Source organism: Mytilus trossulus, chromosome 14 (assembly GCF_036588685.1).
Source record: "Mytilus trossulus isolate FHL-02 chromosome 14, PNRI_Mtr1.1.1.hap1, whole genome shotgun sequence".
NCBI lineage: Eukaryota > Metazoa > Mollusca > Bivalvia > Mytilida > Mytilidae > Mytilus > Mytilus trossulus.
Window position 1 is genome coordinate 61,097,567 of NC_086386.1, and position 15,146 is coordinate 61,112,712.

At 30.0% G+C, this 15,146-nt stretch overlaps 2 protein-coding genes across 10 annotated transcripts in view; both read right to left on the reverse strand.

Moving 5' to 3' along the window:
* Nucleotides 1-582: 582 nt before the first annotated feature.
* LOC134696387 (alpha-crystallin A chain-like) lies at nucleotides 583-2,608 on the reverse strand. The gene is made up of 3 exons (XM_063558126.1): nucleotides 2,229-2,608; nucleotides 1,407-1,583; nucleotides 583-859 (listed from the first exon to the last, which is right to left on the reverse strand). The coding sequence occupies exons 1-3, from the start codon at nucleotides 2,499-2,501 to the stop codon at nucleotides 683-685; spliced, it is 627 nt and encodes a 208-aa protein (XP_063414196.1). The 5' UTR covers nucleotides 2,502-2,608; the 3' UTR covers nucleotides 583-682.
* Nucleotides 2,609-7,346: 4,738 nt separating this feature from the next.
* LOC134697007 (putative protocadherin beta-18) overlaps nucleotides 7,347-15,146 on the reverse strand; it is an 82,106-nt gene continuing 74,306 nt past the window's right edge. For all 9 annotated transcript variants that reach the window (XM_063559005.1, XM_063559014.1, XM_063559010.1 and 6 more), the window contains 3 exons: nucleotides 11,510-11,623; nucleotides 10,724-10,838; nucleotides 7,347-9,479 (listed from right to left, as the gene is read on the reverse strand). In XM_063559005.1, coding sequence (XP_063415075.1) covers nucleotides 9,046-9,479; nucleotides 10,724-10,838; nucleotides 11,510-11,623 — 663 coding nt within the window. In that variant the 3' untranslated portion in view covers nucleotides 7,347-9,045. The remainder of the gene's footprint in view (nucleotides 9,480-10,723; nucleotides 10,839-11,509; nucleotides 11,624-15,146) is intronic.

Sequence of the window (15,146 nt, forward strand, 5' to 3'; positions counted from 1 at the left end):
ATGTAACAGAACAAAACAAAAAAAAAACTGTAAAAATCAGATGAAAAAATTTTAACTCGTCGGATAGATACAAAGAAAAATATAACCGTTGAAGGACAATAACTCTACACAAAACTATCAGACTGGAAAAAAATTCAAACTTGGACTGTAACTTGTCATGATTAAACTATATACAATTATCAAGTCAATATCTTCAAGAATGTCCAAAACTGATTACTAATAAGTGAATTTTTCTAAGCCAAAGGACCATAACTCTGCACAAAATCATCATGCAGACGGGAGTGAAATTCGAACTTGATCTTGATCTGTAACTTGTCACGATAAAAAAATACAACAAATATCAAATCAATATCTTCAAGTATGAAGAAAAAAAGTGTGGAAAACTGATTTGCCGGACCGACGGATGGACAGACAGACATATCTACAAATATAACGAAACATCCAATCAATATATATAACCTGTCAAAAATTTGCATTTATAAAACACTTAAGATAAATTTTATTGATTATTTACAGTACTTATTTAACAAATACAAAATTAATACAAAATGGAATATGAACTTTAACAGTCTGGTATTTCAAAATGATAATATGACAATGGTTTAATATATGAACCAAATAAATCTGAATGACATTATTCTAGAGTCAACTATGGTATTTTTTTCTTGTTCAATTTTTTTTTTCAGCTATCTTCTTTCTTTTCTTGTTCAGTGTTAACTTCTTTGTTTTCTTGTTCAATCTGTTTTCGTTCAATGTTAACGATGCGTTCCTTCGATTCTTCAGCTCCTTTTGCTCTGCCTTGAATCATTAACATACCTTCTTCCGATAAAGTAGAAGTTATTCCATCTACATCAATATTCTAAAAGAGAAATTAAAACATGATAACAGTTTGCCAATGGTGATGAATAAGATTAATTATTAGTCATAAGCATAGAAATGGGGGGGGGGGGGGGGGGGGGTCAGATTTAAATATAAATAATAAGCACTGTAAATGCAAAATAGGAGCTAGCCCTGGCTGCCCTAATATCATTTAGAATTATGACAAACAACAGTTCACATATTACACAACACATAATACTTATATGAAGCCCGGCAACACGAAACCCCAATAAGGAGTGATCAAGCTTCGAAATGGGTAACATGGATCTTGCTCAACATGTGGTACCCGTAGTGTTAAACTCTCGTTGAACTTCACAATATTACTTTTTATTTATCAAATTGTTTAAACCGTTTGCTCGATTGCCGTGCTAATCATACATTTTAAATTTATAAAGAACCAAGTTGAACCAAGTCAGGAAATGACAATTGTTTTCCGTTCGTGTTTGGGCGTTTGAATTTGTCATTTGATGAACCGTTACTTGTTGTTTGGAATTTTCTTTATTATTTTACGTTTTAAAACGAATTACCTCTGGAATAACAAATTCCCGTGTAAATTCTCGTGTAATGAAACCATGATTATCTTCTTTCTGTTCGTGTTTTCCTTTGATGATCAGTCTGTCTTCAGCTATGGTGACATTAAGTTCCTCTGGTTCATACATAGATAGGTCTAATTTTATTTCCAGCTTCTTGCTGTCATATTTGACCTAATGAAATAAAACAAGAATTGTGCTCAATTAATATTTTCAACAGGTAGGTTTTTTGTTCACTGTGATCTTAGAAATTCATGACAATATTCAACAACAAAAAATGCAAACCTTTGCTCTTTATTAACAAAGGTTTAACTAGTTAAACTTGTACTTGTACATGAGCAGATGCTGTCCATAGGACAATTTGGTTGGTTATATGAGAAATCATTGAAGCATGACTGAAGCCCCCCCCCCCCCCCCCCCCCCCCTCCCCGCTTTATTTTTTTAGCCTGGTTAGTCAGTGGGGCCTCCTTATGAAAAGTTTTGGATCCGTAACTGCTGTCTACGATTTTTTAATTCCGCCTCTATTAAGCATTTCTGAGAAACAACGTATATTTGGGTATATTTGGATATATTTGTTTGAAAAATATTGATATTAGTTGAACATGTTGAAATGATAGGACATTCAGTTTGGACATGTTGGAGTTGGAACTTACTTTTGTCCTAGCTATGACTGTATATAATTCCGTCGGATATCCGATAATAAATTATCTAATTGTTGTCTTTATAATGAGCGAATTCTAAATCAATTTTCTTTTTCCAAATTCAATTAGAATATAAAAAAAAACCACACTATTTTATACCGAAATTATAAAGACTTACTTCTGCGACTTCAGATTTTGCAAATGCCTCAGCTACTTCCTTTGATCTAACAAAATCCTCATTATACCATGGACTTCGGGTAAAATTGTCAAACATCTTCGCCATGTCCCGAAATTGAGATTCAAAAGGTTTGACGAAAAAGTTGTCATTTCTAACAGAATCCCAGGGATCTCTTCGATGCCAAAACATTGGTACATTTCTCCTGGAACTCATCCACCTCGGACTGCAGCTAGTTATATGGCGGCATGCTCTTGGGATAAATTTCACCAACATCTTTGCAGCTTGTCGTTTTCTTTCTGATGAAATCTTTCAAAAGTTTGCGAATAAATAGTCAGCTGATTACATAATACTAGTACGCAAATTCTTGAGCTTTCTATAAATAACACGCAAATTCCCGATTTTTCTATATAAAGTTCAAGGTTTGTTATTGGGGTATCGTGTTAAAATTCGAAAAGCTCCGAGTATATCCGAACTAATCTTAAAATAATGATTTGAGTTATTTCCCTTTACCCATGGAAACTTAAAAATTATTTTTTTGGGAAAGAAAATTTTACTCTTAATTTATATCAGAAGTCTGTTGCAACATGTGCAAGGACTCTAGACTTCTGTAATTATTAAATTGACCAAAAATAAACTAAACATGATTAATTTTACATGCACAGAACTCAGTGCACAATTTTCTATACAGCTTAAAGATGTACTTGCGGAGAAAGATTATATATGTAGGGGGAAGTCAAAAACTTTACAATTCAACAACATGAAAAAAAATATCGAATTGGTTATTGGGCACAATATGGCTTATAACGTGATTCTTCTAAATTCTAAAGTTATAACTGAAAATGTCAGAAAAAAAGAAGAAGCTGATCATTAGTCTCTTTCTATTGTATACAAACAATTTGTAAATTAGTGAACTTTCCTTAAATCAATGGAAACATTTTTTGAAAAAAACAAACTAAAAAACTTAGCTGATATTAATTTGACCAATCCAAAACCACGTTATAAATCAGTCACAATTGGTAAACGTGTCATGGAAGATCACATGTTATTGCAAACCAAATTAATTTGTCTCTGGTTTTACATCCCTGACATCGAAGTACACTACAGCAAAAATCATTGCGTATTGGACATGGATGCATAGCAACCACACTTGAAAACAATTTTATCGTATTAAACGTTCACGAGAAAAATCTTTCAGAGAAAGGAGTAGGTTCAGTAAGACCCCTTTTTGGCCCCAAAATATAAAGCAGTTTTAGAAAATTGTGAAAATGTAATCTTAAAGCAATATTTTGAAGAGTAAAATGCTTCTGCTACATAAATATGAGCTGTTTTTGACAATACAATGCAAACATATCGCGTTCTAGCACCATTAAGTCATGCTAAATTACCGAAATCTTGAAAATTTTAGCATTTTGATTAACTTTCAGACCATTTTAGACGGAAACAATGAAAGTGGCCGCATTCGTCTTCATTCATAATATTGAAATGTAAGTTGTATTTGATGATAAAACAAAACATATATTAAGGTTGAGGATGAACACGGATGAGGCCACTTTCATTTTTGACAAAAACCATCCGAAAAGTGACGTTTTTGCATATTTGATAGATTTCTCATATTTAAAATTTTAAGCTTGAATCAGAGCGTTTTTAATGACTAAATCAGTTAAAATCTTTCACATAAACTAATCGAATCAATTGAAAATAGACACTTAAGAGTCTAAAAGCTTTCGTTAGATCAAGGAGGAAGGAGGTTATATATAACCATATATAACCTCCTTGATAACCTCCTTGGTTATATGAACCTGAAATTTGAGGCCAAAATCGGCCCTTACCGGACCTACTCCTTTGTTCTCCTTAAAATTCCAGTTCTGATCTCCAAACATGGAAAGCAGGCTATTTGGGCTCATTCATATTGTTTTCCCCCTGCATTGCATTTGTCATGATTTTTTATGACAAAGTTTTTGTTTTCCCTACCACCAACTCAACATCATCTTTCGGTGCCAAAGCATTACAGTGTCCATGGATATGGATTCCTACCACTGCTGAGCAAAGATTTTACCAAAATCTAGTATAACTAACTGTAATAGATGTGCTTTGATGTGCCTGATTAATTCCCCTTAATTTGGACAAATTAATTATTTAGTATTTAAATGTTTATTTTAGGTTTGATTTGGTTTAAACATAGTAAGATAAAAGTAAGGTTTATTTATTTAACTGTTTTAGTATTTAACTTTTGATGTTTTTATAATGTTTTAAGAATATTCATTTATTTAACTTTTCTTCAGTACCTTTTATGTTAAAGTTAGCCTGTTTAATGACAAGTTTAGGATATCATTTGATATTCAGTCGGAGTCGGCCTTGCACAGGCCTCCAAATACTCGCCGGAACTAATATTAGTACTAATCGAGTCTAGAGTTAGTCACCCTTTTTGGTGCAATTTTACCACTTTAAAACACAACGCGAAGCAAATTTACCTTATTTTAATTAAAAGACTAACTCTGGGAACACTCCATTTTTCATTTTACATTTGAAATTACTTTATTTTTGAACTCCATTTTAGAAAGTTTTCTGACTCCTGTTTATTTCCGACTTTGTTTAATATTCATGCAATTACTGTACATTTGTGAATAAAATTATAGTTTCATTTGATTCATTGTCTGTTGTTCAGCCATAATCTGATATCAGGTATCCCAATGGTCGAATAGGGGCGAAGTACTGGCCGCTACACGTCCCGGGAGGTGTCGTCACCGACCCCCTCCGTTACACTAACAATATCAAACTGAGGAAAGACTGATATGCTATAGACCACACCATATTGTCAAGTTTGAAAAGTAAATAATCTCAAAACCAGAAAACCAAACTAAGCAGAATGTTAACGTAACTCAAAGTTTCTCGATATATATTTAAATGCTAAGTGTATACAAAATCTGAATTTAAAGGGGAACAATTAGACTGAGCATCACATGCGTTTTCACATGCACAAAATAACAAATATCAACTGACAGACACCGATGTTTAAGTCGAAGATGCATGATATATTTTTTTTTACAGTTGTTGCCTTTGAATTAGTTGCCTGCAGTAACTACATGTACTACTAGTTTTGTTCTTTCTGTCTATATATATTATTTACTGACTATACGATATGGGGTTTTCTCATCGTTGGAGGTCATATGGTTGCCTAATTACTAACATCAACTTCATTTGGACTTTGGCTGCTAGTTGTTTTATAATTGGCATTTTCATTGGAATGACACTTCTAAAATAAAAATGTCTTAAGTAAGAAAGTTCACATTCCCCTGCTATACATTATGATTTAGATAGTAATTTTGTCTTATGCCAATTCATTCTTAGCACGTATGACCTTGACAGATACCAAACAACTTGAAAACCAATAGTGATCCTCTCTTCAACTTCTTAATATATTTGACCAATTATCAAATTTTAGGGATTAATCCCATAAAATACATTATGAAATATCCTTTTCAAATTTCAGTCCTTTTCTTTCATTTAAGTTATAGATATATCGACAAAAAAATAAAAAAAAAAGATCTGTCATTGAATGGGACAGTATATCTCAGGCAAATTGCAATCCTATATGTACAAATGTAGTATTTGATATAGAATCAGGAAACCTTTTTTATCCATTTTAGTAACTTTGAATTTGACCTCAACATCAAAATGAACATACCCCTACTCAATGTTAGGTTGCATTTCAATTATGTAGTATTGATTTAGCACTATTTTATTTGAACACATCTAGTATTTTTGTTTTAGTAATTATGACATCGACTGGTGATTTAATTAATTGATTGTTGTTCAGTGGCAAAATTTTCATGCATGTTCATAACTTAAATCAATAGTGGTCTTCCTCTCATTATTTGTGACCATAAAAGGGAGGATTCAACCACAATTACTGAGAAAAATTGAGTTGGCATCCAGAAACCATTTTTGTAAACAGATTTTGGTTTATTTCTAAGTACTTGAATTTGCATACATTAAATGGGGAAAGGGGGGTTAATTTTTATATTTAAAAAAATTAGCAGGCATTAATTATATTGCAATTAACTGTATGCTTGTTGTAGTTTTTTATTGGTAGAATTTTGAATGTTTGCTGCAGTGTTTCTAAATGTAATAGCCTAGCATGCTTTAGTCGTTTTTCACCTTTTTTATTGTGAGTGGACATTATTATTTGCCATAAAGATGGTACATGATGAAGGGGACCATGGTGGTCAAATGCTCCTAGGAATCAATCTTCATTTCCATTAGCCTGTCAACACTGGGATTGTAAGTTATAACATTGCATGTGGGAGGTTTATTGGACTAAAATCTTAGTTTTGATAGTGTTGCCATATCCCTGTTGAAGGTGGAAGGTAGGTTTAATTCCATCTAAATGAGTAGGAATGCTACTGAGTTTTCCTAGTCTGAACATCAAGGGTCCGACCGCTCCTTTCTGCTTCAACCAACAACAAAATCTGCTGAAAGTTGTGTTTTGGGGATATTTATTTACTGGTCAACATCCCCTATGTGTTGTTGTTAGATGTATTTCTATTTGCACCACTGTCCAAGATTAGGAGAGTAGAGCTCTCACTAACATGTTTAGACCCCCACATAATTGACATTTCTTATGTGGTTGTCCCAAGTCAGGAGCCTTTAGTTTAAAAGTGTTTGTTGTTGGTTCATGTTTGTTAAATTTGTTTTTTGTGTTGGGCCATTAATTCATACTATTTTTATCAGGTTCTTTCATAGCCGACCATACAGCATGAGTTTTTCTCATTGTTAATGTCCTACAGTTGCCTTTATTCGCTAACATACACTTCATTTGAAATTTGGTAGATACAATTTGGAAATTAGAATGGCTTTCATTATCACTGAACTAGTATATATTTGTTTAGGGGCCAGCTGAAAGACGCCTCTGGGTGCGGGAATTTCTCGCTACATTGAAGACCTGTTGGTGACCTTCTGCGGTTTTGTTTTGTCTATGGTTGGGTTGTTGTCTCTTTGACACATTCCCCATTTCCATTTTTATGACTTTTTATATCAATCAATCAATCAATCAATCAATCAATCAATCAGTATTTATAGCCAAAACAGATAATATCTAAGTAAGGAACAAACAAAACATTTCAATTATTATTCTGTTTTATTATAATAGCTGCACTTTTGAATGGAATATATTCTTAAAAACATACAAACATTTGATTTCTCATGTCTAAAAATTCACAATACAGTCACAATGTTATGATTAACATGAAAAAAAGGAGAAGGTACAATTCTGGACCAAGCCAGTCTTAAAATAAAATGTATTTCAAGATGTCACTGATTTAAAGAGTTCATTAAATTTTATATAAAATTATCATGGCTATAAAAAATGCATTATTTTGTTTAAAATATCACTTTCATGTATATATACTAGGAACTTTTTAAAACTTCACTGAAATGGAGAACTTGCAAAAAAAAATAAAAATATTTGATTGTACATTTTTTAAAATAATAACAAGTAAAACTTTATTTGTTCAAATTGTAAAAAAGATATAAATTTGGACTGAATTTAAAGGGTATAATAAACTTCAAATTGTACCTTTTTATTCCTTATAGATCTTTATTATAAAATCCTCAAAATGGATTGGTTTATAAAAGCATTTTCCTTAACAATTTCTGACCATATCTGCTTTTAAAGTTACACCAACTGGTTACATGAGAAATCACATTGGAATAGTAACCAGTTCAAATATTCAAATTTATTAATAACATAAATCATTCAAATGTGCAAAAGTAATATTAACAAATAACAAACAAACAAATAACATGCTTTAACAAATATCTTCACAAGAACAAAATAAAAATATTTTACTGAATTAGAAATGTATAAATATCATTTAACGATTTTTAATAATAAAGCCAAATTCCCTGTGATGTTAATTTTTTTAAAGATTTTTTTCCCCAATATCTTGTGAAAACATATAACATTAATTGTTATCAATATAAATAAAATATTTTCACATTATATACAAAGCCAACTTTCCTGGCTTTTAAATAATTTACAAATAATTTGGGAATGTAAGTTTTGTTAAAAAATTTAACGAGGTGAGCACATGCACTGTACAAGAGTGCGAAGGAGTTAAAAGGTTAAAATTGAGGTAGATCAACATATAAAGATAAACTAGAAGAGTTATTATTCTCTCCAAGTCTTTCTAACATAATTAAAGCTATGAAATAGTACATTAGAAATGGGTGAAATAGGTTTTTGAAAGCAATACAAAAGGTTGACAAAATTGTTAACATGAATTTGTGTCTTTGGTATTAAATACTGCTTGGCGTTCTCAACAAAAATGTCATTGACTGCTTATAGCAAAACAATTTCCTTAAAACTCATGGCAGGTACCTTAATGTTTTAAAATATTGATCCATTAACAATAAACTATGAAAATTTATGTTATACCAGATTGAGATATTGGAATTCAGATATTAAAACTTTAAATAAGAGTTATCTCCCCTTCATCAGCTTACTTAAAAAATACATGGTGAAAATATATATTGCTATTTTTTAAGGTGCTGATTTACTTGGCAGTTTCTTGAATATCAAAATCAATTTTATAATTCCAACTATAGCACATACAATTAGATATTAAAACTTCTAGGGTACAAAATCTGAGATCAGTATAAATGCACAAATGTTTGCAAATGTATCACGATTATGCAAATTAGAATGTCATGGCAAAATAATAAACACTTCCATCATTATTTCTCTGTCTATCAGCAGTTCATCTTATGCATTAGAAACATGAAAATGAGAAGTTTACAATGAGAAAATCACAGAATTTCACACGACAAGATCTCTCTGTGCATGAAACAATTCATCCTCGAGTTCCTCTGGATTTATAGTATAACTCCCTGAAGTGGTTGTGGCAGCATCATCATCATCGTCTCTCGACCTTAATGTACTCAAACTTTCAGGACGCAAGTGAAAATAATCTCTGTCTTTTCTTGGATATTGTGCATATGCACTTTGCTGCAGAAAATCCCATGAATGATATTGCAAGTCTTTTGAACTATTGTCTAAATATGGCTGACTTGTAGACAGATTGTTCACAATATTAGCACTAGCGTTGTTTTTAATATTATATGAGTTTGGTCTGACCATGTGTCTATTATCACTGTTTTTGTTTCTATAAACATTTAACTTGTCTTTGGAATAAGAATTTGAACTATAATATGACGGTGGAGGACTCTGGAACTCAAACGATCGGGAGTCATCTGTGAATAGAAAATAGAAACAGTTAATACAAATATCTACTGGTACATTCAGTAAACTAGTTACAAAATAAACTGGTACCCAGTTCCTAATCAGTTTTGCTTTGACAAGTATAAGAATTTTGAAAGTGAACACCAAACATCTCCTTCAAAAACTTTCAATCACCATGGAAACATCCAATTTGAAGGAAATTTGTGACATTTCTTAGCTGTTTGTTCTACTCTATAAACTCCAAAGATAACGCTTCAGGAATCAATTTGAATATTGTATATGCAGTTGTAAGGATTCTGACTGCTGGCAAAAAGGGGTAATAACCTAGTGATTTTCAGGATGGTGTGCTTATTTTTTCACCTCCACTCATTGCTCATAATTTTTTCTTGTCATTTGATGTATGCAGTTATTAAACTATTTTTTCAATTGATATTTTGATCAGACATATAAATGCAAGCATCATTACTAAGCAAACTGCATAAAGCAATTTTTCACATGTATAGTTTGTTGACGCATGCATGAGCAATGAGAATCAATACTAACGCCTAAGACAGTGAAAAGATTTACGTATATATATTTTGCATTATGAGAAAAGCGAAATGATTTTTGTATAATACTTTTGTACTATGAGAAAAGTAAAAGGATAATATATGTAATATATAAGTTTTACTATAAAGCCTTTTGTAGTGCAAAGTAAAATTCATACATCCATATAGGATTTCATTAACCTGTGCACTCATGCATATCTTATTAGATTCGTACTATTATTTGTAATATTGGATATAATCTTGATCAATATTGTAACTTAACTGTTTTGTTAACTTTGAAGATTAATAAATATTTATTTATGTGGGATCAAAATCTTCTTCTTTAATGATGTAGACACATTAAAGCCACAAACTGTACATGAAGATTTGAAATTTGTAATTAATAGGATTTTTTCATTAAATAATTTATGGGGTAAAGATTTAGTAGATAAATTTTATTATGATACAGACTTATCCATAATTTATAATTTCAAAAGTAAGTAAATAACATATCAATACTTCCTTGAAACCTTTAAATTGTCTGTGAAAATGTGCACAAAAGAGGCAATTTAATAAGTTTGAAATTTTCTTTTTTCATGATTTGATTTTGGCACTACATTGGTGTTTTGTAAAACTCTTCATTTCTTTCCATAAAAAAGAATACAACTGATTAATAATAAAACATGCCAAAATTTTACCGAAAACAATTTCAATTTTCGAGTTCTTACCTAATGTACTTCCTGGTACCTCATCTTCACTGCCACCTCTACCGCTATCACTGGTAGTTGTCTCCCCTGAACTGTCACTATGGTTATCACTAGGATGTGGTCTTTGAAGACGAGCCTATAACAAAAGTAATCGAATAATGAAAATACTGTTTCTTAAATTATTAAAATGTGTAAACAATTAATGTTTTAAGATTCAATATTTTTAATAGTATATGTTATATGGTGTTGTCACTTTATTTTCGATTATGAGTTTGACTGTCCCTTTGGTATCTTTCGTCCCTCTTTTATAGTATAATTTAAAAAAATTGTGTTGTTGGGATGCCGTTTCATTGGCACAAAGCACAAACTTCATTGAAGTTTACTTTGGTCATTATTTTTAAAAGTTAAATCTGAGATCAGATTGTGTTGTGCAATCTGTGTACTATATGCCATAAACTAGATATATTTCATTTTTTCTTATGTCATAAACACATTTTATATTTTGTGCATAAAATGAAATGATGAAGCAGATAGACAGCTGGTTACAATTTTCGAAGTGAGTTATAAAATTAATTTGCTCCAGTATTTGTTGAACAAAAGACTGAATACCGATTATATTACAAGATATAAATAACTGCAATATTTTGCATCTGACATCAGCTCACAATATATGTGATCATTCTGAACTCTTACAAGAAAAGAGATTTTTCCAAATGAAATGTCAACATTGGAAACTCTATGTCAACTCTTTGGGCGGGGTGGAGGTGCTCCCATCCAAGGAGGTTTGCAGAATGATAGTTTCCTTACCTCTGTTTCTGTGTTATTTTTCAGCAGTATTTGTTTTAGCTGTAGAGCTTGGGTATTAGAATCACTGTAAGGCTGACTATGGTGAACTGAGGGTTTATCATATAAATAGGGCTCCTGAAAAACATAAATAATGTTTTTTTTTAAGTTTGATAATAAGTAATTAAAATTTTGATTGCAAAACAATAAAAAAAAATATTATTCAGTCATTTTTACAAAATCTTTAGAAGGATTAAAGGGAGATAAATCTTACACTCCTCAAAATATTAACTTAATTAACTGACAGGTTAAAATTTTTGGGGTACAAGTAAAATAATTTGATGCAACTTAATTAAAACTACATTATGAACTTTAATTTATAAATGGTAATTTAGATAAAAAAAAAAAAATGTGTTTTCAGATTGTGTAAAATAGTTATCTGAAATCTACAAATTTTCAACAAACATTTGTTTATCAAAGATTATAAGTTATCACATTTTGTTTTGATAATTTACAGGTCTATAATCCTATCTAAAAATAATCATGTTGACTTTATCAAATTAATCATAGACTAATTTACCGATTGTCTGAGAATATTTGTCAACATTTTGACCACAGAACAAAACATTGTTAATCCTGGCCATGTGGACACTGACCAACTTTCTATTTATTTTTGGGGAAAGTTAATTATTTTGTAAAAATAGTGGTTCTGATTAAAATGACAAGATTGAAAAAATGTTGTGTCATTATGTTAATTTGCTGGATAAGTGTGGCTTTAGCTTAACCAAATATGGCGACACAATGCTAAAATCTAACAGATTATGAAAAAAAATATTTTTCTTTTTTTAAGTTGATAGAGGATTTTTCTATATTAAAAAAGCATAAATAACCATAAACCCCTGTCCTTTTTCATTCAAAAATAGTGCCTTAATTCATATTCTTCTTTGAATGCTTAATTAGTTAAATAATTAGCTACAGACCAAAAATTTTAGTTTTCAACAACTTGAAAGGTTATTATCATTTGGCAAAAATTTGATAGCATTTTTTTTTTCAATGAAAATACTGCATGAAAAATTTGAAGTTAAAATTTAGCTGATTTCAATCTTTAAATCTTTGCTTGAAAGGTGTTACAGTAAAACTTATTTATTAAAAATCTCAATAAATTACAATTTAATATGACCTGATATAACAATCGAAACAAATCAAAGAATAAAAACACATTTAGTTTGATCAAAAACCTGGGAGGCCAAAAAAAAAATGTGAAAAATATTCAACCATTAAACTTCAAATTCCATATATATAACAGACATTAAAAAGAAATCGAAGATCAGATTAAAACTTATGTTAATAAATATGCCATAAATTTTCATAAATTCAGAGTAATAAGACGCAAATCTTTCACCATATTAAAATCATAAAACTAATTTAATACATTATATTTGACACCTTATAACATAAAAAGACAATTTTGAGAATTTTGTGCCATCAACCATTTTATGAAATGTAAATTAAATTTATGATACAACAAATTATGCAATATTTCACGGTTCTCATCTTCCGACCAGTGACAATGCTAAATCGAACTTGATAAGATTCTCCAAGGGAACAAATATCCTATACTTAATATTCAAAAATATCAAAAGGATAACAATAATTTTCATGTAATGCATTTTGATGATGAAATTCGAATTAACCAACAGATTTTTTCAACAGAAAAAACATGTTGTGTATGGAGAAAATAAATATCTGATTAAATTCGACACAAACGTACAAATTTCATATTTTTCTACAGATGTCACATGAAATGTTTTATTAATATTGAGTGTTTTTCAGTGATCTTTTATTAAAAGCATTTTTGTGCTTTGTTCCCTACACTTGTATATGAAAAGTATGATCTCCAAAGAGTCAAAGGTAAATCGGCAGGTTCAATACAAATTCAAAAGCAAGGGTTTACAAATATTTGGCGATTAAAGACAGTCGTTATGTTCAAATATTGCTACCTTTAATCGTCACCTGTATTTAGTCTTCTCATTGAGAAAAATCACAATATTAAAGATTTAAAATTGACATGAATTGTTTAAAACTTATTTTCTATTTTTATTATGGATTTTTAGAACCCATTTGATTATTTTGGTTCCTACTTTATTTGAATCAAAGGAAAGACACTTCAACTGTAATTCACAATTATTTACCGTGGGATTTTAATTTTGATGATCAAATCCTCAAACCTCCACTCGGGCTATCGAATAAATTGAAATGCGTTAATACCCCTTCGTGTTCAATCGTTCAAATTCACCTTAAAACTTGACTGAATTAATTCCGTGGAACAAATATTGTTTCTATATTCTACGATTTGACACCCAGAACAAAAGATTCTTTCATTTGATACCTTAAAATGAACAAACAATCTTTAAAACTGTTTTGATGTGTCGATGTTAAAGTACTTTTCCGAGGGTGGGTCACAGTAAATAAAATTTGGCATAAAAATTTCACTAATGTGTGATAGAAGACTTTACGCATTTATTTTTCTGAGATTTATGGTCAAAATGCTTTTAAAATAATTTCAGTACTTGGTATTCTGTTTCATATACACCTGAACTACCAAGTCTTAAGCTGTATCCATCCACAAGATTAATTTTATTCATGTAATGATCATGATGATAAATTACCCTTTCAACTTTGTACCATATGCAGCTTTTAATAAAATGTTCAATTTAGAATTTAGATGAAAGTGCTTTTTTTGTTTTCATAGTAATAACAAATTTCTATTTTATGGTACATTTGCTGTTTTGTTTGAAGTTAAGTAGTATTTGAAAACAAATTTTAACAATTACTGACATTTTAAGATAAATGACCATGTACTTTTTCACCCAATTTTGACTGAAATGTTCAACTAATCATATATGACAAATGATTTGACAAACTTCAAAAGAAATGACCATCTCTTCAAGGCCAATGTTTCCATTTGTCCCAATTGCATATTTAATAAATAGCCATTAATTTATCACAAGAATATGACAATTTTTCACACATTTAGTTATATATCTTAAAGTTACAGTTATTTCTTGTTGTGAATCATCATTTGCCTGTACCTTGAATTTATTGAAAAATTTAAAATAATCTTATACATGTATATTTGAATATAAACAATTTATTTCATTTTTGTTTTTGAATCTTTTCATAAATATTTCATTATTTTGTACTAAGGCAAATCTTTGAGAAAAATATTTTTATATCATAATACCAAATGGACATTTGTTTCAAAATTAAATAACATTCTAATCATCTACCATTATCTGATGTTATAACATATGTTATACCAGGTGATATAAGTTTTAAAAATCGTAAAATAAATATTTAAAACATTATCTATCGTTTAAAAATCCAAACGTCTTTATTATTTTAAGATTTCCAATTGTCTAAAATCAGAAAGTCTGTATTTTCTCAAGATCTTTGATTGAATGTTAAAACAAAATGTCTATTTTGAAAATCTAAAATCTTTAAAGGGATACTAGTGACACAATATTTACTTTTCTTTACTTAACCCCAAATTCTAAAGCTGTCAATTAAATTAACCAGTCATAGTAAACTAAGAAAACAAATTTTAAACAATTTTTTTCCCCAACTGTAACAAATTTTCGCAAGGAAATAAGATTTTTTA

Bases quoted from the DNA above. Each gene is read 5' to 3' on its own strand.
- LOC134696387 (XM_063558126.1), bottom strand. From the start codon at position 2,501: ATGTTGGTGAAATTTATCCCAAGAGCATGCCGCCATATAACTAGCTGC. The intron at 1,584-2,228 runs GTAAGTCTTTAT...TTATTTCATTAG, and splicing joins CAAAATCTGAAGTCGCAGAA to GTCAAATATGACAGCAAGAA. The intron at 860-1,406 runs GTAATTCGTTTT...TTTCTCTTTTAG, and splicing joins GGGAATTTGTTATTCCAGAG to AATATTGATGTAGATGGAAT.